Source organism: Limanda limanda, chromosome 10, assembly GCF_963576545.1.
Source record: "Limanda limanda chromosome 10, fLimLim1.1, whole genome shotgun sequence".
NCBI classification, from domain to species: Eukaryota; Metazoa; Chordata; class Actinopteri; order Pleuronectiformes; family Pleuronectidae; genus Limanda; species Limanda limanda.
Genome location: NC_083645.1, coordinates 26874760 through 26900889, shown reverse-complemented (window position 1 = coordinate 26900889; position 26130 = coordinate 26874760). Strand labels below are relative to the sequence as shown.

General features: G+C 44.0%; 1 protein-coding gene across 1 annotated transcript in view; it reads left to right on the top strand.

The window, feature by feature from the left end:
* Nucleotides 1-26130, top strand: part of glra1 (glycine receptor, alpha 1) — a 104974-nt gene that overhangs the window by 64199 nt on the left and 14645 nt on the right. The window contains exons 7-10 of the mRNA XM_061079221.1: nt 3076-3158; nt 3798-3935; nt 12281-12495; nt 15898-16044. Coding sequence (XP_060935204.1) covers nt 3076-3158; nt 3798-3935; nt 12281-12495; nt 15898-16044 — 583 coding nt within the window. The remainder of the gene's footprint in view (nt 1-3075; nt 3159-3797; nt 3936-12280; nt 12496-15897; nt 16045-26130) is intronic.

The window sequence follows — 26130 nt, the reverse complement described above, 5'->3', positions numbered from 1 at the left end:
TGCAGCAGTGGACAGTTTGAGGAAAGTCATGTTTTTTCTGAACATTTTACAACACAGATCATAATTATCAACCTGAGTGTGAGCAGAATATCTCTCCTTTATTAAAACATGAGAGAAACGGATGAACAGATGAAGGAGGGATGTTTGGAACGATCAGAACTTCCTGTTCCTTGCGTTCCTCAACCTTCATCCTCTGCTGCAGAGGGTTTTTATTTCCTCCTCGGCTCCACTTCCTCCCACTTTTTCTCTTTGCATCTGAAAAACATCCTTTCCACGGCTCTCAGAGTTATGGCCGCCGTCAGCCCGACAAACCTTTTAGCTCGCCGCTGCCTCCTCGCTGTTATTGCCTCAGCTCAGGGGCGAATGAGAAGCCGCCGCCGCCGCCGCAGCAGCAGCAGCCGGGGTAATCTACTCAGCCTCTTAGTATTCCAGCAGCGAGTCCGATCCGTTATCAACCTCAGTGTTCAACTTCATGTCCGGCAGGAGGAGGAGAGAGATTGGACCCTAACAAATATCATCAGGACGACGGGATGAATGCCGCACTTTCATTTTTTAGCTTGACAACATCAGGAGGAGCCTTTTGGAAATGTTATTTGCTCCCATGTGGATTTTATCATCATGTATTTATGAAAGAAATACAATATTTAAGTTTTTCTCGAAAAACAAATAAGATATTTGGGGTCTTATTGATGATTGGATCTGAGAATGTCCTCCATCGGAACATCTTTATTGCACCAAACTTATCGGAAACACGAGCAAAAATGTTATTAGATGTGTTCTTTGAGTTTCTTAGTTTGGTACGTGTTCCTTCTGCTAACTTGGAGAGGTTTATGACTTATACTGCAGCCAGCCACCAGGGGGCGATCAATATGTTTTAGCTCCACATGTCGGAGCTGTCATATCATCCATATTTATTTAATAATAACGCCCACAATGCACTGAGGTTTCATTGCTTTGTCATATATTGTGGCAATCTGAGTTATTTTTTGTAAAAGAGTAATTCAAGGAATTAAGGTCACAAACTTATTTCACTGATGTAAACCAAACACCACAAATAAATTATCTTTAAACAAACATTGCTAGATACTCTTTAAAGCTCATGTAGGAATCATCACGTCCTCACGTTCTCCTCAGTGTCAGATCCAGATGAAGAACAGAAACTGCTAAAAGATAAAAAAGAATATGAGGCTCCACTGCCTTATTGCATTTCCTTCTTTATTTTGACTTTGTTTTGTTAGTTCAAGGTCGCCTTCTATCCTGCAAGAGATATGTAGGATTCCTATTGTAACCCCATCACAGCACCTGCAGTGTTTGAGGTTCAACTCCCCCTGAAGCTCTCAGGGGAGCCGAGCAAGGCATTAACTGTATCAGCATGTGGCGAGTACAGTCACGCCGCCAGAAAACCAGAAATCTGAATCTCTCTGTGAGAAACTGGAGCATCTGCAGAGACGACACCACGTGTGTTCTACACATTCAGCATTCTGTCAGGGACTCGCTCCGATGTGCCGACGCGGCAAAGTTTATTTGGTCCACGGGGCCGAGCGGACGAGTGTGTTGTAGCAGCGGGTTGTCGTGTTGGTGCAGGAGGACGGAGCTCGGGCGGTGGAATCAGCTGCTGACGGATCCGACTCCGCAGGAACTGAACAGGAGCTCGGCTCATATCAGTGAAATGAGTTTGTGGTTTTAATTAGTCTCAAGTAACAGTTTAGAGATTAGTTCAGTTGTTGTGATTAATGGAGTTGGAACTTTAACTTTAACCAACTCCCTGATTAACACGATTTATTACGAAGAATTAGCAATTAGCATTTCCAATTAGAAGACGCTAACTGGTATTAAAGGACATGTTTAAGATCCACAGTCCTGTGATATTAATAGTTTAGTTCAGAGTATCCAGGCGTATATAAAAACCACATCTAAATATAACATGAAGATAAAATACAAATACATCTTCCACTTAAAGTTTATATCATTGACAACAAGGAAAATTCAAGAGCTTGTGATTCGATGGAAACCTCAAGAAGAGCCAATATATGGACTTTACTTTTTCAAATGTGGGGAGAGAAGAGTATTTTTCTATTTAATTCTTATGTTTTAAAGCAGAATTAAAATATTATTGACAACTTTATAATTATAATAAAGTAAAGCTAACATCTGTCAGATGGTGACAGCATAAAATACAAACAAATAACTTTCTAATTTATGACGAGTTGCAGACTGAACACATTATTCACTAATTCAAAAATAGATAAAAACTTGATTAATATTGTGATAAATCATTGGTTGAATTATATTTCCATCAGTGTCCCTGATTTTAAATAAACTAGTTCAGTAAAAATCTGAAATATCTAATTTCTGTTATTTTTAAATGGTGAATATCTCATTGAAAAATGAAGGTCTTAAATTTCAGTAATGCATCAGTTGTAAAAATGTTTTTCCCATTAATTTCTGTGTAAAAGAAAGTTGACATAGATACATTTCCTTTGTGTGACAGAGGGAATTCATTCTGGAGCCTGAGACTCGAATGTGTCACAATGACGACTTCGGAGCGACTTCCACTCAAACGTTTTAATTTTCACAGTTTCACTGATCAGCTTCATGAAAGTGTATGGATCGCCCTCTAGTGGCTGACTGCAGCATAGGTCACAAACACAGCCTCCTCCATGTTATTAGATGGAACATTCTCTGATATTTAATTTCAGGTAGTTCTTATCAAACTGATATTTGTTCAAGTGTTCATGTTTCTTTTAGGTTTTAATTCGTAATTTAATGGTATTAAAACAGGCTGAGACGTAATGATTGACAGCTGGTACTGACCCTTGATTGGTCGAGTGTGTGAATGGGCGGGACCTCGATACAGCGTCTGTCCACCAATGAGGTCATTGGTGCAAAATGGCAGCGTTCACATCCAGGGATATAATTGAATAAAGACCAAGGTCCAGCCGTCAATATTCTATTCTATTATTACTATACACCACGGTCCTCACAAGATGTTTTAACTGCAGGAAAAATCCTTGAGTTTCAGGTTTGAAATGTTCAGTTCAATATTTTAAAGTGTGTGTTTGTGTGTTTCTGCAGAATAACACTGATCTTGGCCTGTCCCATGGATCTGAAGAACTTCCCTATGGACGTCCAGACGTGCATCATGCAGCTGGAGAGCTGTGAGTACACACACACACACACACACACACACACACACACACACACACACACACACACACACACACACACACACACACACACACACACACACACACACACACACACACAGGGAGGGTATGAGGAGGCATCAGTCACTGAGCAGCTGGCAGGGTGAGAGATATGATATGGATTTCTCGTGGCCTTTTCATTCTCTGCTCAGACGTGAGAGGAATCAGAGCAGCTGATTTTCAAACAGTCCTGTTCTTCTCCTGTCGGGTCACTGAGCTCCGAACAGAGAAGCGCTCACGGCTCGCTGGTGTCGCGCTGATACTCGATTCTAAAAGCTTCAAACGGAGGCGACCAGGAAACTGGAACGAAGGACGACGCCGCTCGGAGACGGTTTCAACCTGGAGCTCATCAGATGTGAATTTTGTCCTCATGTGAACAGTTCAGGTGGAAAATTAAAAAATTCTGATTGGTTCTGAGCAGCACAGATGTTTGAACACGAGAGTCTGTGTACAGCAGAGGAAAATACCTATTATCATATGTAGTGGATTATCTCTCCACCTCCAGAAGCTCGATCCTCCTCCTGCTCAGAGGAGGAAGTAATGAACTCAGGTGATAAGAGTCTGACTTCCTGTTTCCTGTTCTCTCCCCAGTCGGCTACACCATGAACGACCTCATATTCGAGTGGGACGAGAAGGGAGCGGTGCAGGTGCACGAAGGCCTGACGCTACCTCAGTTCTTACTCAAAGAGGAGAAGGACCTGCGCTACTGCACCAAGCACTACAACACAGGTGAGAGCTCCTCCCAGCTTTATTCAATATCATATCATTATTATTTTTAACCCAGTTATCCCAGCCACATAATGGTTTAACCCGGTTTCAGAGCTTTACCCAGTTCCCATGGATACGACTCTCAGGACGTTTCCTTCCTCAGAGCCTGAAGCTTCATGTTTGTTCCATAGTTTCATTTGATCTCTTTTAGTTTTAGTTTCACATCGTTATTTAGGGATTCAAATATTTTGTCTGACAAACGTACGTCCTGTCGTCATCAAGGGTTTTACAATAACAGCTTATGAAATGAAAACGTATCAGAATCAGAATCAGAAGGTATTTATTGCCAAGTAGGTTTACACCTACCTGGACTTTGCTCTGGTTATTGGTGCAGACAATGAACATAGAAACATAAAAACACAATAAATACACCACACATAAGAAAAACAATAAAAAACAATATATATTTACTACTATTTACTTCTTATTTACTCACTTTTACAAATTTTTATACAAAGTAACATTTATTTAGACATAAACATATCTATATATAAATATATAAAAGATAAAAGATATATAAAAAGTATATATGCAAAGTGCAGAATGCAAAACAGTGAACAGTGTCAAATTGCAGTATACAATATAGTATCCCCTTGTTTCCTCCGTCCTTCTCTCCCTGATCCTCACTTCACCTGTTTCTTTTTCAATATTCCATCGGGCCTGGTTTTTATTTGACCTCTAATCTCTCCAGATTTAGTTTAGTTAGTAGTGACTCTGTCTAATGAAGAAAGGTTTAATCTAAATTCAGACCAGGTGATCACGTCCTCTTTGAGAAGAAGAGACGGGTGTTTTCCTGGCGACGCTGCTGAACTCCTGTGTGAGTCAGAGACGGGATTTTCTTTTTCATTTGAACGTGTTTACAATGTGGAAATAACAACACTGAGGTGGGAATACATATTCCCCCGAATGTTGTTTTCTTTTCCTTCCTGTGTCATGAAACTTTCAGTGACGAGGAAAAACACGACGTTCTGAGGAGTTCAGAAATAACTGCTTTTATTCACGTACTGATTTAAAGTTTATTTTCAGGGGAGATGTGGAATCAGGATAAAGAAATGAAGGATTTGAGGTGTAAGAGGGAAACAGAAAAGAAGAAATTGGTCAAAGATAAAGAGGATTAGAGATAAGATGGAAACGTGAGAAAAGAAAATGCAGAAAATAACGGTAGAGGCGAAAAACAGAGAAAACTGCAGAAGAGAAGGAGAAAAGCAAAGAGGGAATAACAGAAAAGATGGAGAGGATTAAGAGAAAGCAGAGCGGTTGCCACGCTCTGTTTCTCCCTGCAGGTCGTCACAGTGTGGCTGGAACCATCTGTGTGGTTTCACCTCGCCACTCCACAGTTCTCACTCCAGAGAAAACACTCAATATATATATATATATATATATAAAGTATAAATACACAGTCTGGGTATATAGGAGGTTTTCTGAAATTAGAGCTTGAACCTTTCAAGTTTTTCTTCTGCAGGAAAAACGAGAAGCAGAATTGTCGGTGTAAAGTTAAAGCGACATGAAATGTTTTGATTAAATTATATTTCTTTACATCACTTAAACTAAAATGTGCAAAGTAAACATGACTCAGTGTCTCACTTTGACTTTAATACACAACACAATGTCAGGATCAGATGCATTGTGGGTATTTGTCGTCTTTATTTTGGCTGAAACGGTTGTCGTTCTAATCAAAACACTCGAAAGTGAAGCAAAACAAACTTTGTAGGACATTATCCAGCCAGTGGTCAGTGTGTGTGTGTGTGTGTGTGTGTGTGTGTGTGTGTGTGTGTGTGTGTGTGTGTGTACGTGCAGTTGGCTGATTAGTTCAGATTCAGAACCATCACTCACACTGAGGTCGACGTCTCCTGTCGCCACGGAGGAGATGAACGATCCACCTCCAGACGAGAAGCTCTGACACCACTCTGCACCACAGACACACACACACTCAGACTCACACTCACACACACACACACACACACACACACACAGGCACACACACACACACACACACAGGCACACACAGAGGCACAGTTTAAATGCACGCATAATCCATACCATCATGCGAACACACATCTGCACGCACAATGCAGAGATAATCCTCAGCTTTGTTATAAATGCATTTAAAATGTTTCCACATAGAGTCGATCTTACACCGTGGTTCATTCCTTTTATGGTCTGTTTCCTGTCAGAAGACGACATGAAACAGGATCAACAGTTTAATCCACAACACACTGAAAGACCCAGTGGATTTTATCACATGTTGCTGAAGTAGAATATCGACTCAGATGCAGATTCTGCATTATTTGCTAATTCTGAGGTTTTGTTTCTTATTATTTTTCCTAAATGTCTCATCCACTGTTTCCATATTTTGCTGAGTCACATTTTCTGTCAAATCTGACTTAAACAAGTTCAAATGTCTTTAATGTGAATTCTTCAAGGACAATCTTCACTCCTCTCTCTCTCCTTCTATATTTCTGTTTCTCCCCCTTTCTCATCTCATCTCCGGCCCATTACTCTCCAGCCATGCTGCTCCTCTGTGCCTGTGCACGTTCTCTGTGATGGTGTGTGTGTGTGTGTGTGTGTGGGTGTGTGTGTGTGTGTGTGTGTGTCTGTGTGTGTCTGTGTGTGTGTGTGTTAGCTTGCACACGCCTCTCTGCCTCCCAATCAAACTTTAAAAGGGAATTAAGGTGTCGTTTTCCCTCAGATTTATTAGCTGCAGTCTTTTGTTACACTGGAGACACAGAGAGAGAGAGAGAGAGTAATTCTCTTTATCTCTCTTTCACCGTTGTCTTTTTATTTATTTCCATCCCTCCATCCACGGACACACACAAACAGACACACACACACAAAGGAAAAAGTCATGTTTGAAATACTAATCACGGTTTCTTCTGCATTGCGGGACACTTTTGTTTTCTGGCTGATATGTTTGTTGTGTGTTTGGGCGTAGGAGGTGTTTATCCACACACACACACACACACACACACACACACACACACACACACACACACACACACACACACACACACACACACACACACACACACTAATGCATTTACCTGCACCTTAGCCAACACTGACATTAATCACATTCTTTAACTTTAATTCAGCTCTTGTTCTAACTCTAATCCCTACACTATTATCAAGCTACACACAGTATGAATATATTAATAATTCTACATATGCTAACTAGCTCCTAGCTGCAGGAACATTGTTTTTGCTCTCCTGTAAATGGACTCAGTTTATTTAGACGTGTATTTATTCACTTTCATTGGGTTTAGTTTAACTGAAAGAGTAAAGGAGGGTGGAGCTGTGGGGTTTGTTATGGTCGGAGCTGCTGGTGCTGTAGAGCTATAACATGCATATTGGAGTAATGTGTGTGTCCATGCATCAGAAACACACACACAGACACACACACAGACACACACACAGTGAGATAGGGGCCCGGCTGAATAATTTCAATCTTCTTATCAGATGGGAAATATGGACAGCACTTAAAAGCTCTGAAGTGTATCACAGCCATAAATCAAGTGCAACCTCATCGACTCTCCTCCTTCTCTCTCTCCCTTTCTTCCTCTCTTCATCCTCCTGCTGCCGCTGTCACTTTCTCCTTCTCCCTCTCCCCCCCCCCGTTCTCTCACATCTTCCTCCCCTCCTTCATCCCTCTCTCCTCTCGCTGCAACATCACATATTTCCTCCTCTCCTCCTCTTCTCCTCTCTCAGTCTTTTAGGGTTAACTCTAATTGATGAGGCTGCCTCTCTATTGATCCTCTTTGATTAAATGGATCGTCGGCCATCTCGCTCTCCGGCTCCGCGGTGGTTTATTATGAGGCCCGGCGCGCTCATTTCATTACAGCAGGAGAGAGAGGGACATTTGTTACTGTACTGAGATGTAAATAAGCCCACTGCAGCTCGACTTAATTTAATTATCTCTGGTGCGGACGTTCTCTCCATTTCTCTACGTAGCATCTGTATTTTCTCTTAAAAAACACATGGATTAAATTTGTTGCTTCAGGCAGTGATATGAATCAGAAACCTGCAGCCACAGAAACTCGATTCCAAAGGTTTGATTGGCACGAGTTTTTAAAAAACAGCGTCACAGCGTGTTGAGCTCCACTGGGGCTGTTTTTCTTCTTCTCTGCACATGATGAATTTATTTGTGTACAGCCCAAAATACACAAATCACAATTTATGTCATAGGTCTTAACAAGGTAAGACATCATCTGTTCTTAACCCTCAGCAGGAGAGAGGAATAAAAACCTATGTGCAGTGGAGCACATCGACAAAATAACACATTTACAACATGAGAAAAGAGGAGAGGAAGAGGAAGAAGGAAACAGGATATAGGAGAGATGAAGGAGGAGAGGAGAGGAAGAGGAAAAAGGAAACAGGATATAGGAGAGATGGAGGAGATGAGACGAGAGGAAGAGGAGGAAGGAAACAGGATATAGGAGAGATGAAGTAGGAGAGTAGTAGAGAGGAAGAAGAAGAAGGAAACAGGAAAGAGGAGAGATGAAGGAGGGGAGGAGACAAGAGGAAGAGGAAGAAGGAAACAGGAAAGAGGAGAGATGAAGTAGGAGAGGAGACAAGAGGAAGAGAAAGAAGGAAACAGGATATAGGAGAGATGAAGGAGGAGAGGAGAAGAGAGGAAGAGGAGGAAGGAAACAGGATATAGGAGAGATGAAGGAGGAGAGGAGTAGAGAGGAAGAGGAAGAAGGAAACAGGATATAGGAGAGATGAAGGAGGAGAGGAGACGAGAGGAAGAGGAAGAAGGAAACAGGATATAGGAGATATGAAGGAGGAGAGGAAGGGAAACGGAAGAAGGAAAAAGGATATAGGAGAGATGAAGTAGGACAGGAGACGAGAGGAAAAGGATGAATGAAACATAATATAGGAGAGATGAAGGAGGGGAGGAGACAAGAAGAAGAGGAGGAAGGAAACAGGATATAGGAGAGATGAAGGAGGAGAGGAGACGAGAGGAAGAGGAAGAAGGAAACAGGATATAGGAGAGATGAAGTAGGAGAGGAGACGAGAGGAAGAGGAAGAAGGAAACAGGATATAGGAGAGATGAAGTAGGAGAGGAGACGAGAGGAAGAGGAAGAAGGAAACAGGATATAGGAGAGATGAAGGAGGAGAGGAGAGGAGAGGAGAGGAGAGGAGATGAAGAGGAAGAGGAAGAAGGAAACAGGATAGAGGAGAGATGAAGTAGGACAGGAGACGAGAGGAAAAGGATGAATGAAACATAATATAGGAGAGATGAAGGAGGGGAGGAGACAAGAAGAAGAGGAGGAAGGAAACAGGATATAGGAGAGATGAAGGAGGAGAGGAGACGAGAGGAAGAGGAAGAAGGAAACAGGATATAGGAGAGATGAAGTAGGAGAGGAGACGAGAGGAAGAGGAAGAAGGAAACAGGAAATAGGAGAGATGAAGTAGGAGAGGAGACGAGAGGAAGAGGAAGAAGGAAACAGGATATAGGAGAGATGAAGGAGGGGAGGAGACAAGAGGAAGAGGAGGAAGGAAACAGGATATAGGAGAGATGAAGGAGGAGAGGAGAGGAGAGGAGAGGAGATGAAGAGGAAGAGGAAGAAGGAAACAGGATAGAGGAGAGATGAAGTAGGAGAGGAGACGAGAGGAAGAGGAGGAAGGAAACAGGATATAGGAGAGATGAATGAGGGGAGGAGACAAGAGGAAGAAGGAAACAGAATATAGGAGAGATGAAGTAGGAGAGGAGACGAGAGGAAGAGGAAGAAGGAAACAGGATATAGGAGAGATGAAGGAGGAGACGAGAGGAAGAGGAGGAAGGAAACAGGATATAGGAGAGATGAAGGAGGAGAGAAGACGAGAGGAAGAGGAGAAAGGAAACAGGATATAGGAGAGATGAAGGAGGAGAGGAGACGAGAGGAAGAGGAAGAAGGAAACAGGATATAGGAGAGATGAAGGAGGAGAGGAGACGAGAGGGCTGTTTTTCTTCTTCTGTTGCATATTAGCGTCTCGCAGTAAAAACAGGAGCCGAGAGATTAACAGAAGGAGGTGAAGCTCAATCCCTCCTTATCTCTCTGCTCCCCCCCCCCCCCTTTTTTTTTACGACAACACGCTGCGAGCGTAAACACCCGCCGCGAGTTTCCCTTCAACGCTTCACAAGGACGAACGCCGCTGCTGGCAGACTGCACCCCCGCTCCCAACACAGCGCGTGCAGTTTGAGAGCCGAACGCCACAAAGGTCACGTCAGGGGGCCGTGAAAAACAGAGATGACACCGGGAGGGATTAAATTATTCACGTATTTGTCTCGGGAAAGAAGCTGATATCTGGAAAAACACTGATATCACAGGTGTTCGGAGGAAACGAGGAAACGACTCCGTGACAGTCTCTGAACATGTTGAATTTTATGTGTCTACATCCAAAAATACGCAAATCACAATTTATCTCATAGGTCTCAACAAGGTGGGACATCATGTGTTCTTAACCCTCAGCAGGAGACAGGAATAAAAACACGTGTAGTAGAGCACATCGACAATATAACACATTTACAACATGAGAAAAGATTGTGTCAAACATAAAATGCAAATGTGTATCAATGTTTAAAGTATTGATACAAAAGAAAATGTCCGACACAAATGAAAAAAGAGGTGTTGTCATGATATATATCTTAAGTAATCCAGTTTTAATCATATCACACGATCCACTGCCACCATCACAGTCACAATATTCCATTAAAACAGGTTAAGAGACTTATAGAGATATGGGGCAGCTGTGGCCCAGGGGGTAAAGCGGGTCGTCCACCAACCAGAAGGTCGTGGATCAATCCCCGTCTCCCCCTATTCCGAGTGTCCTCTGGAAAGATACTGAATGTGACGGCTGTGCTGTGCAGTTTGTGATTGATGTGTAGTAGGGAACCTGCTGTGTGTGTGTGTGTGTGTGTGTGTGTGTGTGTGTGTGTGTGTGTGTGTGTGTGTGTGTGTGTGCGTGTGTGTGTGTGTGTGTGTGTGTGTGTGTGTGTGTGTGTGAACGGGTGAAGACCAGAACAGATCTATTTAAATGAGGAAATCAGCATAAAATTCAAATCCACCTCTTTTGTCTGTTTTCCAATTTTCCACATCTCCAGGTTCTTTAACTTTTCAGCCGACCTCGGCGTTTACGTCGGTCTGATTTCCTGCGATTGTGTCGCACTCGGGTTCAGTTTCACGCTGAAGAAAGATCCTCATCCTCCTTTTTCACCTTCTCTCCATCAGCTCCACCTTTCTCTCTCGCTCTCACTCTCTTCCTCCTTCTCTCTCTCTCTCTCTCTCTCTCTCTTCCTCCTCCACCTGTTTTTCCCGGGGACTGTCAGGCTTTAGAGGATTTGGCCTTTCACAGCCACGATATCAGGGAATTCAGGAGCACTAATGGAGCCGCACCACCTCAGGGAAACTGATGAAAGAGCATTTTTGCCTTTGAGTGAAGTTTAAACATCGTTATTATTTTTCTTTTGTGTTCCGACGTGTTCTGCAAATTCAGTCATTTGCAGAACGAGAGCTCGGCGTTGAGAGGACACCCGCCGAGACGCAGACGTGTCTCCATGAATATGAATCTGACTCCAGTCCTCTCATTACAATAATAATAGTTTTTTGGAGGATGCATCTCTTAAAGCTTTAAAAATTCACTGCACATCAGAATATATCTCAACTGGGAAATCACTCATATCTCTCTACTAAAGTCACTTAGTTTGGAAGTTGTCTGAAACTATAAGATTCATATGAACTGTTGAGTCTCTGCTGATTTTACATGATCTCAACTTTCTCATGAAGCCACGTTTAAATCTGCTCCATCCAGATTATTATTGGATTGGCTCATATTTACACAGATATCATTACATCTTACAGTTACAACTGGCATCTGATGGTTGTTTATTTCTCTTTGTGATATCGACACCTCTCAACCAGGATGAACTGGGTTTAGATTCAGCCCCGTGCAGAAGTGACACAGCAGAAATATTTAAAAATAAAAGGAGACTCCTACAGTAACGGTTCGGTGCAATATGGACAGAAGAAATGTGGAATTAGTTTCAGTGTCTTAAAGGACAAAGGACTAATTTAGAAAAGCCTCAGTCGGTTCATCTGGTTCATTTCCTCACAGAGATAAATGTGACTCTGATGTTTCTCTAGAGGTTAAATTGCCAGAATGACATTAGGATAATGCTCATTCTTTTATTATTTTCTTCGTCCTGGACTCAATAACTTCCATCTAGTCACTCATGCATTTCTCCTCCTTCCCAAACTCGTCTCCTGTCTTCAACCTCTCAGTAATAATCCTCCTCTTCCTCCCTCCTCCTCCTCTTCCTCCTGCAGGTAAATTCACGTGCATCGAGGCTCGTTTCCACCTGGAGCGTCAGATGGGTTACTACCTGATCCAGATGTACATCCCCTCGCTGCTCATCGTCATCCTGTCCTGGGTTTCCTTCTGGATCAACATGGACGCCGCGCCCGCCCGGGTCGGTCTGGGCATCACCACCGTGCTGACCATGACCACGCAGAGCTCCGGCTCCAGAGCCTCCCTGCCCAAGGTGAGCTGGGTCCATAAAGTTCAGGAGTATCTTCTAAACACCACGAGAGGAGAGAACATGTTGAAAACGACAAATGAAAAGAAATCTTTGGCTGTGAGAGATTTTCAGATTCAGGAAAAAACCATGATGTGTGTTGCGTGAGGTGGAAGGATTGTATAATTATATCCAGGGAGGCTGTAATCCCCCAACACACACACACACACACACACTCACACACACACGCACACTCATCACTCACTCGTGTTTGTTGACATTAGGTGCTTCATGCGCTCTGAAAATTAAACAAGTGAACCGTGATTCCTCCGCAGTTCAGCTGTCACAATAATGATCACAGCTGAGCTTAGGTAGACACAGAAGGGCAGGAAGAGGAGGAGGAGGAGGAGGAGGAGGAGGAGGAGGAGGAGGAGGAAGAGGAGGAGGAGGAGGAAGAGGAGACGTGAGGAAGAGGGGGAAGGAAACAGGATATAGGAGAGATGAAGGAGGAGAGGAGACGTGAGGAAGAGGAGGAAGGGAACAGGATACAGGAGAGATGAAGGAGGAGGAGACAAGAGCAAGAGGAGGAAGGAAACAGGATAAAGGAGAGATGAAGGAGGAGAGGAGACGTGAGGAAGAGGATAGAGGAAACATGATATAGTAGAGATGAAGGAGGAGAGGAGACGTGAGGAAGAGGAGGAAGGAAACAGGATATAGGAGAGAAGAAGGAGGAGAGGAGAGGAAGAGGAGGAAGGAAACAGGATATAGGAGAGATGAAGGAGGAGAGGAGACGAGAGGAAGAGGAGGAAGTAAACAGGATATAGGAGAGAAGAAGGAGGAGACGAGAGGAAGAGGAGGAAGGAAACAGGATATAGGAGGGATGAAGGAGGAGACGAGAGGAAGAAAAGGAAGGAAACAGGATATAGGAGAGATGAAGGAGGAGGAGGAGGAGACAAGAGCAAGAGGAGGAAGGAAACAGGATATAGGAGAGATGAAGGAGGAGAGGAGACGTGATGAAGAGGAAGAAGGAAACAGGATATAGGAGAGATGAAGTAGGAGAGGAGACGTGAGGAAGAGGAGGAAGGAAACAGGATATAGGAGAGATGAAGGAGGAGAAGGGGACATGAGGAAGAGGAGGAAGGAAACAGGATATAGGAGAGATGAAGGTGGAAGAGGAGACGTGAGGAAGAGGAGGAAGGAAACAGGATATAGGAGAGATGGAGGAGGAAGAGGAGACGTGAGGAAGAGGGGGAAGGAAACAGGATATAGGAGAGATGAAGGAGGAAGAGGAGACGTGAGGAAGAGGGGGAAGGAAACAGGATATAGGAGAGATGAAGGAGAAGATGAAGAGGAGGAAGGAAACAGGATATAGGAGAGATGAAGGAGGAAGAGGAGACGTGAGGAAGAGGGGGAAGGAAACAGGATATAGGAGAGATGAAGGAGGAGAGGAAGAGGAGGAAGGAAACAGGATATAGGAGAGATGAAGGAGGAGAGGAGAGGAAGAGGAAGAAGGAAACAGGATATAGGAGAGATGAAGGAGGAGGGGAGACGTGAGAAGGAAGGAAACAGGATATAGGAGATATGAAGGAGGAGAGGAGACGAGAGGAAGAGGAAGATGGAAACAGGATATAGGAGAGATGAAGGAGGAGGGGAGACGAGAGGAAGAGGAGGAAGGAAACAGGATATAGGAGAGATGAAGGAGGAGAGGAGAGGAAGAGGAGGAAGGAAACAGGATATAGGAGAGAAGAAGGAGGAGACGAGAGGATTTATCTCAGTTTTACAGGTTTATCAGACATGAAGTGTTGAAAACAGTTTGATGGAAATCCTAAGTTCTGGTTATATATACACAGGGACCTTGTGCTGATTTTAAACTAATTACATGTAAAGAAATTCAAGATGAGACAATGAAGCAGCACAGACAGAATCCAGACGTAAATATGATTTGGGGAAGGAAGGTTCTAAATCAGACGTCTCCACACAATTTTTCTCTTGAAGTATAATTTTTGACATTCAGCTGGGAGGAAAAGCAGCAGCACACACTCGCTTCTGCTAAATATCTTATGAAGTAGTAATGGAGTTTTCTGACGGCCAAGAGGACAACTCCGGTGGTTAGAATCCTCAACTTAACGTCTGTGGGAATGTGTGAGTGAGACAAACTGTGAGGACATGTAGGGACAGGACAGGAAGGAGGACGTCTCTGAATGAGACATGATGTGGTGGCTCAGAGGTTTAGTTTCAGTCTAGATTTGAAAATCGCTGGTGTCCGCTCATAAATACATATATATATATATATATATATATATATATATTATTTTTTAGAAATGTGATGATAAATGTATGAATGCTCATTTTGTTTTTCTTCTGCTGTTAATCCTCTCTCTCTCTCTCTGCCTGGATGACCATCAAACCAATTGTGTGTGTGTCTGTGTGTGTGTGTGTGTGTAACGTGATCTAAAGTCAGAGTTTAATTGGATTCTAAACGGCTGATTGTTGGGTTCATTCTGTGTGAAACACATCAGGGGATCGTCCTCTCTCTGATCGGCTGCTCCGTGTAATCGCTGGAGGAGGAAACTCGTCCTGACAGAATGAATCCACTTGAATAATGGCGCTCGCTGCTTCTGATAGCAATCAGACAATGATCTTCATTTAGCCCTGATTATCTGCACCGGCCTCACCTTGTCCACTTCACAGCAAACTGACAGCTGACGACGTCCCACTGCTCGTGTGCAGCTGATTGCATCATGTGTCCTTTTGTCCCTCGGCTTGATTGGATGTTCATCTATTATTACAACATGTACTGATTCCAGAGCGAGTGTTATGTCTTAGTGTCTAGTTTCAAGTCTTCTTCAATACAGATGATGTTCATTTTGTAAATTATGATCCGTTTAGACCACAAAGCACCAGATGCAAGATTCAAGATTCAAGATTCAAGATTTTTATTATGAAATGCACAACAATAACGTGAAGCAGTCACTGGCAATGAAATGCTTGAGTCACAGGCTCTCTTCTAACAATGCTCAAGTAATTACAACCAAAAAAAAAAAAATAGAAATAGTATAAAATAGAATAAAATAGAATATCAAAAATTTAAAATAGAAAATAATATTATATATATACAGCTGAAGAGAAAAATAAAACAACAATAGTGCAATTATGTGCAATAGTGCAAATATGCAAATATGCCACATGAGGGTCTGTGATTGACAGCTAGTACGGTCCAATGGGTGCAGGTTGCAGGTGTAGGTGGTTGTGCAGTGTCATCAAGTTCTCAGTGAGGCTCCACCCCCTGCTCCTCCAAATATGGTTACTTCTCGTTTAAAAAAAACAAGATGGCGCTGGAGAAAATGTCAAACTGGAGGCGAGACATTTGTGATGTAACCACTCAACCTCTAAACTCAACCTCTCTGTTCCTCTGTTTCCCACCCGCAGGTGTCGTACGTAAAAGCCATCGACATCTGGATGGCCGTGTGTCTGCTCTTCGTCTTCTCGGCTCTGCTGGAGTACGCCGCCGTCAACTTCATCGCTCGCCAACACAAAGAGCTGCTTCGCTTCCGACGGAGGCGACGACACATGAAGGTGAGAACTCGTCTCACACGTCTGGAGACGCCGTCGCACATTTACATCCACCTTCCATCTTGCTTTTCCATCTATTTTGTCGTTTGTGTGCAAAGAGATAAGTTACGGATTATTGATATGTTATTACACACATAGTTTTTGTTCTTGTTTTAGAATAACACACAACTCAAGAGGACAAATGGGAATAAGGAAGGAATTTAGATGCTCAAATTGAATAGTAAACCCCATTTTTGTTCCATAATCCTCCATATCTGCCCTTCACATTCTGTCCTTTACAAATAAAACCCTAAAGGACAGAAGAGGGATGTAAGCTGCTGGTTTAAGAGGGAATATTGAAGCAGTGAGACAAAGACGTAACAAGAGAAGTTCTGTTTTCCAGCGGTCGAACACAAACAGCTCAGGACTTGTTTCCTCAGATTTGAGGGAGAGAAACAAAAAGGTTAAAACCACCGATGTGTTGTTTTTTAAAGGATGAACGCGGCGGTTTAAACCCACAGAATCCCGGCTCCGCCTCCGTGAGCCATCCTGGAGAACTCAGTCCGTGTTTGATCTGAGCTTTTGTGCGAAGCTCGAAACAGAAGGGGGGGTGCAGGGGGGGGCATCAATGTTTCATGGGCGGAGTGTTGAGCATGATTAAAGACTGAGCCGCGGAGCAAACAGAGAGCGGGCTCATGACTGATTCACGATGCAGAGGAGAGAGGAGAAAACAAATAACCACGGGAAACTTTTTCCCTCTGACCTGAAACTTTTGTTTATGAAAATGCATCATTTAGGAGAAGCAGGGCAGCGCAGGATTTTGTTCTTTTAGGAGGGGATGTGTAGTTGTGATTGTGCGTCTCGGTGAGAACGTGTTTGTCCTGGATGGATCCTGCTTTTTAGTTTTGAATGAATAAAGAGGCACAGCAGTGGAGAGGAGGAAGAGGAGGAGGAGGAAGAGGAGGAGGCCGGGGTTAGATTAAGGCAACAGAAGTGTCGGGGAATTATGGCTTTGGTTGTTTTCAGGCATTTGCAGCATTTGGTTTTGGTTAGAGTAAGATTATTTCGTGGTTTAATACAGAAAAGGTTCACAGTGATTTAAAAACCAGAATATGATCTCATCCCATAAACAGATGAAGGTTTTCCAGCCTTGATCCTGATTCATATTTCACAGCAGGAGAGAATCCGTCTTGATATGAAACAGAAGCATTTTGATCATATTCACACCAACGCCCTTCGTCTGTCTGCGTTTTGACATCACTGTGAAATCAAAATAAATATATATCTGCCTCGAAACCCCTTTCCATGTTTTCATTAGCTGTCTCCACGTCTAAGAAGATCACTTAAGATAAAATGGAGATTAAGTGGAGACTTGAAAGACGTGTCACTTCCCGTCATTTCTTAAAACTGCTCTGGATATGTTTAGTAAAAAATCTGTCAGAGTCGATTTCTCTTCCTCCGCTGAGACGAGTTAGTTCTTCTTCTACTTTCTTTAGTCGTCTCTTTCTTTGAAGCATTTAATCAATCAATGGAATCTGTCGGAGCGGATCCGTCAGGGCGGAGCCTCAGGAGCCGAGCGGTCGGGGGGGAAAATAACCGCTGGTGGGTTGTGAAAACTGCTGGTTTGTGTTTATGTGGGTGGAGGGCAAACAAAAAAACACACAAAAAAGGAATGCAAACACCAAAGCACCAAGCAGTGTGTGTGTGTGTGTGTGTGTGTGTGTGTGTGTGTGTGTGTGTGTGTGTGTGTGTGTGTGTGTGTTAGAGAGAGAGGGGGAGGCTGTATCCATACACTGGATGAACATGCATGACTGCGCCCACGAGGCCTGGCGTGCGTTTCCGTGTTGCCGGGCATGTGTTCGTGTGTTCGTGCCTGAGCCGTGACTCGAGCTGCTTGATTGAGTTTGACACGTTCGGGTGTGTGTGAGCATGTCCGTGTGTTGCAGTATTTATGAGGACGCCCGTGTCCTCACAACGCTGGTGAGACGCCCGAGGTGCAGCGGAGCGAGAACGTGGTCTCCGCTTAATATTAGATTTTTTTAAAGTTCAGGTTGGAATTAGAGCTAAAGGTCGTGTTTATTTACTGTCAGTGTTATAATAACTATGATTAGAGTCTGCTGTTTTCATGTAGATATGCATGTGGACGTTATTGTCAGTGATTGACTGGTGTTTTAGAAATTAAAATGTTCGACAACAGCATGAAACATAGTTATCACAATTTCCCATAAACCCCGGAGTTGATATATTGAACAACTTGGACTTCGAGGTGAGATTGTTTTCCTCACCTTCTGTTTTCAGGGGAAACAATTCATATGTTATTAACTTTATTTCATGAACCATGAAATCCTCAAAGAAAAGTAGAGAAACTCAGATATTCACAACATCCTGACGACTGGATGATCGAAGCTGCAGAAAAGCTATGGAACTGATTTGAGTAATTATATTATAAGTCTAAAAAACATGAATCTGAGCCTTTTTCATTGAGAACAATTGAGACTTGACTATTAAATATTTAATTTCTTCAAATTCAGCTTTAAACAGCATCGTTAAACTCCTTCAAACGAACCAATCAAACCGGTGAAAACCTGCGTCCACTTCAGTCTCAGGCACTAAAAGCGAAGTGAGGGAGAGAAGCGACAGAGTTGAGGGAGAAAATAAATAAATAAAAAAGCTATAAACCCTAAATCCCATTGTTGTAATCCCCAATCCCCTGAGCTGTGATGCTGGGTGAGGAGGTAGATTAGTGGTCCGGCTGCCGCTGCACTTTCAGGTGAATCAGACTCAAGCCCGGACCACCTCGCTCGCCCCCTCGCTCGCCCGCTCCCTCGCTCCCGCTCTGCATTTCAATCTGTGTCTCTCGACCCTCCCTCGCCCCCCGGAGCAGGGAGCGAGGGAGCGGAGGGGCGAGCGAGGACCGCGGGCTCAGGACTGACCCACATCTGGCACACTCAACCATTTGCGTGTACACAGTTTATTTCTGCTCGTATGATGAAAGCAGGAGGTGAAGTTGGGCCGTGGCTGTGTTGTGTTGTGTTGTGTAATCGCTGTTGTGTTGTTAACGAGGAAGCTCGTCCGTTCAGGTGAGGTCAGCGCGCTCACTTTGAGGCAAACAGCGTTTTTATTAGAATCAAATAAAACAGGTGGATTCAGGTTCTGTTACGATTTTGATGTTGATAATCAGCCGTAATGTTTTAACCATCCAAGGTAGATTTACCACAGGATACGAGATAGAGAGACAAAGTTAGATTCTCCTGTTGAAGCCTCGAGTTCTGATTATATCAACTGGGTTTTATTCACAGTGTCAACAAGAAGTCCTTAATCCTCATGTTACCGTTACCATGGAAACACGTCGGTTATGATCAGATAACATTACGTTAACCACAGAGCGACCATGATTTCTAACAAGCTAACAACAGCAAATCAAGCAGGTCTGTAGTGGAGTGTTGTGTCAGTGATCTTTTGGTTTTACAGTAGTTTATTTGATTTGTAGTTCTTTCACTTTTCAAATAATTTCATACACAATCTTGTACTTTGGCCTTTTTTCTCGTTTTCCAATTTCAATCACGTGTTTTATGGTCACGAGTCATCTCATAGTTTATCAGCCTGGTTCCAGGATTGAAACTCCTTTTATGAGAATTCTATGAAACATCAGTGGAGGAAATAGTCAGGACGAGTTAACATGTTCTTCTGCGTGTGTTAGACGTGTTAATTGGAGACTCGTATATTGTAATTGACCGTAGGAATGAATGTGAATGTCAGCTGGTATCGGCTCCAGCTCCGTGACCCCCCCGATCAGAGGATAATTGGCAAAGAGCCGTTTTAAAACTGCTCATCGTTACACTACAGGCCCGAAGCTGATCTGTGTTTTACTTCACTTTTCACTTCCTGTTCGTGTCTGATGTTCGAGGTGAAATCAGGTAAATGTAGATTCCACTTTTCTCACTGCGCCATATATACTTCAGGGATTTTCCTTCCATAACATGAAGTGTAAAGTGAACGCATGTGAACACACACACTTAACCCGTTAGTTCTGCCCTTTCACACACCCACATGAAAAATACATGTACTTATGGGAGTGTCGAGCAGATTTAATAAAGCATCAGCCACAAGACGGAGATGTTACCGGAGGAGGAAGCAGCAGCTTATTGGGTTGGATGAAAATTTGATGGAAACAGATCATGAGGTTCACAGCAATGAATGAGATGAAATGGATGAAAACCGTGTTCTGAAAGTTATCAAACAGAAAGAACTGTTTACCATTTAATAAATTATCATATATATATATTTGTATCTATATTAGTGTGCCTGGAACATCAGACAATTAGTTATATTCAATTAAATGGAACAGTTTTGGGTCTAAAAACGATATTTAATATGTCAAAGAGTGAAATTGTTGATTTAAATTGTGTTGAAAAAAATATATTAAGCTCCGGCATTGATTTGGCAAATAAGCAAAATTAAAAGGATTCATAAATTGCTATAATAGCCCAGAACAAGCTTATTGGGGTTGAAATCATTTAAAAACGTTGTGTACCACTGGGTAGTTTATTATATGATTATACATAATATTTGATCATAGTATTACCAGTGTTTGTATACAAATCTTAATCTGCCTACAGCTGTCAAACAAGCATCCGTCTGAAAAGCAGTGCATTAGACCAAAGTAGCATTAAATGCACTACAAGTATCTGAATGTGTACTTAAGTACTGCACTTAGATATATGTATATTTTCTCCTCTGATGCACAAACGACCTCGTCTCACTAGCGGCAGCTCGACAGCTGCTCACGCTAAGCTGCTTTTCTGTTTTCAAGTCCGAACCTCTGAGAAAATAAAAGGTTTTCCGAGGACACGGAGGAAAAACACTGAGTGGAGCTCGGGGTCTTTGCATTTGAAACAAGATTCTGCCGAGAGGCTCGCGTGAAGTCGTCCAAACTGAAGGAACCACTGTGAAACACTTCAGTCTGAAGCTCGGCTCCTCAGGTCTGTTGTACTGAAGCAAAATAAAAGAACTGCAGAATGAAAATCATTATGAAGAGTAAGTGTGCTATGAGATCATCAGCATTAATCCAGACTGGGAAATAAATCCAGCGATGGTGAAACCCAGTGAGAGAGAGAGAGAGAGAGAGAGAGGGAGAGAGAGAGAGAGAGAGAGAGAGAGAGAGAGAGAGAGACTCAGTCCTTGGGCGTCACTCGTCCTTAATTAACCTCTCTCTGGCCAGTCGCTGTAATGTGACTCTAATGGGATCCACTGTCGTCCATCACGTCTCCGAGAGGACGATCAGTCAGGTCCCAGCTGCAGAGACCCCCCCCCCCCCCCTTTCTTATGTGAAGTACTTATTGTGTTTTTATGCTTTATGTTAAATGTATGGTCCTATTTACCAAAGAAAATTCCAGGTAGGTGTAAACCTACATGGTAATAACTCCTTTCTGATTCTGATTCTAAATCGAGATGAAGCTAAAAATATCCCTGATGAGAAACACGGCCATCTTGTGCTTTTAGAGCCGTAGTCAATCAGGAGAAGGAGACACACACTTTAAATTAAAAGCATAACACAATGTATGATAAGTTCCCTTATATACATTAACACACATCCCTTTAATAAGACGATGTGTTTGACCTCGGCTCGAAGGCTGCGACCTGGAGGCGGAGCTACCGACCCAGGTGATCGCTGGTCGAGCAGCTGCAGCTCGGGAACAAACACACATTTCACCCTCCGCTGAATCTTCGGCTCGACTCGTCTTCTTCACTCGCTGAACAAACTGTGAGAGCAACATCCTGATGTCAGCGCCGAACGTTCACACTGAGCGACACCGATGTTCCGCTGCCGCAACTCACTGTTCATCAACAATGAGCTAACACTGAAGCTGACAATCTCACACACACACACACACAAACACGCACACTGACTGTATACACTCTGATAATAGGGCACAGTCACAATAGCGCGGCTCAAACGCCACGTGGAACATAATAACTGTCATGGTTCTGTCCAAATTGATTTCCTCATTCACGTCTGGGAAGTGGCTCCGAGGTTAATACCAGACGCGCTGGTTCTTTGTCGCTGTGTTGAATGTGTGAACAATTGTGTCAGGGTTGTGTTTGATTCCAGCTCTAATGCCCTGAACTCCCTCTCTCTCTCTCTCTCTCTCTCTGTCGCTGCAAACACAAACACTGACACCCTTCAAGGAGATTATGTTAATTCTTATTGTGGAGCGATCACCACGAGGACAAGTTTCCTGCGACGAGGACGGGAAACACAAAACGGGACGAGCAAGGACATTGTGTGTTCAGAGGGAATTAGCAGCGTGGTTAGCACGTGTCATTTAGTTGTGATGTGTTGGATTTGAACCGTTCCTCTCCAGAGGGATTTGTTTACTGGGCTAACAGTGACATGCTTCCTGTGGCCAGCAGCCACCAGGGGGCAGCTGAGGTCAGTGGGACGTCTCCACCATCGGACTGAAGAAATGTCCTCCAGCGGTTTTGTGTTGTTTTTTCTACGCAACAGTTCAGAAGCGTTTGTGTCGTTGTGTTTTAAGAGCGAGTGCACGTGAAGTGAACGCTGCTCGGAGGGAGGGAGACGCTCGAGTGCTTCTGTGGTTTCTGGGGAAATTGTCCACAAAGTGTCTTTATCGATCAGATTGTGAGGTTGGACAACACCACCACCCCCCCCCACTCCCCCCCCCCCTGTCATCTGACATGACCACTGTGCTTCAGCTCGTCTCTCAGCATCAGACACGCAGCCCCCGGTGCAGCAGGAGGCCGCTCCAGTCCCAGTCGTGCTGATTCCTCTGGTTTCTGCCCCGATGCCTTATTGATTCGTTAGTGACACTGATAGTCGAGAGAGAGAGAGAGAGAGAGAGAGAGAGAGAGAGAGAGAGAGAGAGGGCGAGCGAGCGAGTGCAATCGGACTGAGGCTACCTGCTTCAGACGTCTAATGAGGGAGATGGAGCGAGATGGCATCCGGCAGCCCGGAGAGAGAGAGAGAGAGAGAGAGAGAGAGAGCGGCGGTGTGACACCCCCCCCTGCTGGGCGGCCGGGGCGACTGCACGCTGGATGAGATCAAGAGCGCCGCTCGTCCTTGAAGCGTCGGACCGCCTGGCAGCAGCTCGCTGGTTTAACAGGGGGAGGGGGGGGGGGGGAGGCCCTTTATGGAATCAAAGGGCCGTCAAACCGCTCGTCCTCGTGCGTCCACTTCACTCAGGGACGAGTCCGGCGCCGCTCACAGCAGCGAATGAGAATCAGCCACTCGACATCCAGACACGCTGTCATTTAAATAAATTAATTGGGAGGAATTATCCCGTCTGTGGTGCAGCCGCTGCCTCACATCCCTAATACAGATATATAATAAACGCCAGATACCATCGAGTGTGATAGTGAAACCTTGTGTTTCATTCGGCCTCGGGGGGGAAAGCTGCTTCTCTTCCACTCGTGACGTCCTGCTGCTCAGCCATGACAGCGGCTTACGAGGGGGAAACCCACTTTGTGATTGATCAGCTTTAATCAGCTTGTTAGTCGTGATTAGGTGTTTTCAGAATGGGGGGGGCGGGGGGGGGGCGGGCAGGCCTCGACATGCTGTTTTCGCTCTGAACGCCTTGATCTCCCCCGGCTCCGCTCGGAGAACACAGGGATGAGAGAGAAAGAGAGAGAGAGAGAGAGAGAGGGGATTGAGATCCTCTCTGCACCTCAGACTCTGTTTCCCGATCAGAAGCTTTTAACTCCGAGCTGCAGTGAAAAGGAGAAGCAGAGGAAACGCTTTCATCACGTCTGTTCTTACAGATGCTTCCAGACGTGCACTGACATATTACTGAAATTTTCATTATGGGCTGTATCAGAGAACCGAAATGTCCAAGTCAGTTATTCTTTCCAGATCTTTAGCCGCAGCCTCTCAGTAAGATGTCCAGGGAATTAACAGCGAACTAGTAGTCGTGTTGAGGACGTTTCTAACAAATTAGGTAAAAGATGAAGACGTCAACTTGGAAACACGAGGATATTCCAGAGTAGAATTTAGACGACATATCCTGTTGATTGAGTTCATATCTGAAAACGATTTAAGAATCATACAATACGTGATTACAGCCACATTCATTTATTACTATTCAGAATTTCATGGCGAGTGAAGTTCTTTGAGCTCTTGATTCTCTTGTGCTTATAAAAGTGTGAATAAAACGTTCATCTCTCTGACAAAGGCTGTAGATGATACTGTAAAATCCAACCTGAGTCCTTCTCAAGCTGATTTTACCAATAGAAATGTATAAATATATGTAAACACACATGTAAGTAAAGCCGTTTTACACGCACGCAGTAATGAATACTTGCTCTTAGTTCGTTCCGTGATATCTCTGAGATCTAAAGGCAGAATTTAACCCCTCACTCATGTGAAGGCAGCGGGAGCCGACCTCAGATTAAGAGCTCGGAGCTGAAGGTGTCCTGGCTGCTCTGAAATGTTACTCAGATCAAACTGAAAACCACGAGTGAAAGAGCAGAGAGGGAGAGAAGAGCCTTGCAGCCGATCGTGTGGATAATCATTTTCCAGGTCAGTGGCGTGATGAGCGAGAGACATTAACGCACCATGCTGTTAATGCAAGCAGGGAGAGAGAGAGAGAGAGAGAGAGAGAGAGAGAGAGAGAGAGAAACAGGGACGGATGTGTGGATCACTGGAGGAAGACAAGTTTAAAGAATTGGACTTTCAGGGGGTTTAACGGTTAAAGAGACATTCAGTGGGTGCACCATTTCAATCACACCAGACTAGATACAATCATGTTAATCCAGTGGAGATAAGAACTCATTTGTTTATTGTGAAGAGAAGGAGATAAAGCAGTGATTAAATTGACTGTCAGGTCCACATTTGACCACTGAGGACATAAAGATGGAGGACATGACGCCTCCCAAAGGTGAAGCCAAAACATATTGATCGCCCTCTGGTGGCTGGCTGCAGTACAGGTTATAAACCCAGCCTCCTCCGTGTTAGCAGATGGAAAATGGGCCAAACCAAAATGTTTAAGTAGGTATTGAATAAACAATAGTTTCTGTTATTTTTTTGTCCTTTTTATCATCCTGATGTTTGATGAAGCTAGTAGTTTGATGTTAAAATAAAAAAGCTGAGGTTCACAGGCGATTGGTCGAGCACTTGAGAGAGAGACCCAAGAGAAAACTACCCAAACCCGACTTTGGCTTTTTTTCGTGTCTTGGAAGGAAATAGAAATGCATCGTCCATCTTTATTTACAGTTATGGTGACACATGTTGTATCAGTTAAGTACGACACACTACCACAGTTTGTCAGGATTCGTGGACACGAGTGTGTTTTCCTGCAGCTCTCACAGATAAAACCCAATGTGCAGAATGGAATGTGAGCTGGTACTGAGATGTATTCTGGATGCATCCTCAGCTGTAGAGATCAGTCTAATCCAGAGGTTTAACAGCAGCACACTGTAATATGAGCAGCGCCATTAGAAAACATCAGTCTGTCTTTAAACGTCTTAATAAACAGAAACCTCACTTCCTCTTAGACATTCCTCTCGGCTCTGCAGGATCCACTCACCACTGACAGATTGATACTGAAACCTCCTAAAAAGACTCAAATGGCCTGAGTCGCACAGGGAGAGAGGGAGGGGTGGGGGGGCGGATGGCGGAGGGAGGTCTGAGATGAATCCAGAAAATGGATCAGCAAAGGCAAAATGTTTAATATATTTTCCTTCCCCCTGCGCTCGGCCGGAATTGCTTCTGGGGGGAAATCACAGAGCGGGACGCGAGCGGAGGAATTCCTCCTCCGGCCGGTTCCGGGGAGACGGATGCGTCCGTTAGTCGGGTCTGACACGTCTCCCGAGCACGGCCTCATGTAAATGCATGTCCCTAAACACGCGTGTGCAAGGGTAATGTTTGCAGAGGAGATGGCGGAGGACAGCAACCGACGCAGTTTGCTTTCTGCTTCTTGCTAATCAGCTCGATTAATCACATCAACAGAGGCAAAGATATAAAAGAGAGACAGACGAGTGATGGATGAACGAGCTGAGAGGTCCTCCTGCTCCTCTCCTCCCTCTCTTCTCCTCCCTCCGTCTCCTTCCCTCCCTCCATCGCTCTGGCTCCTTTCTGCAGATGATTCCTTTTCC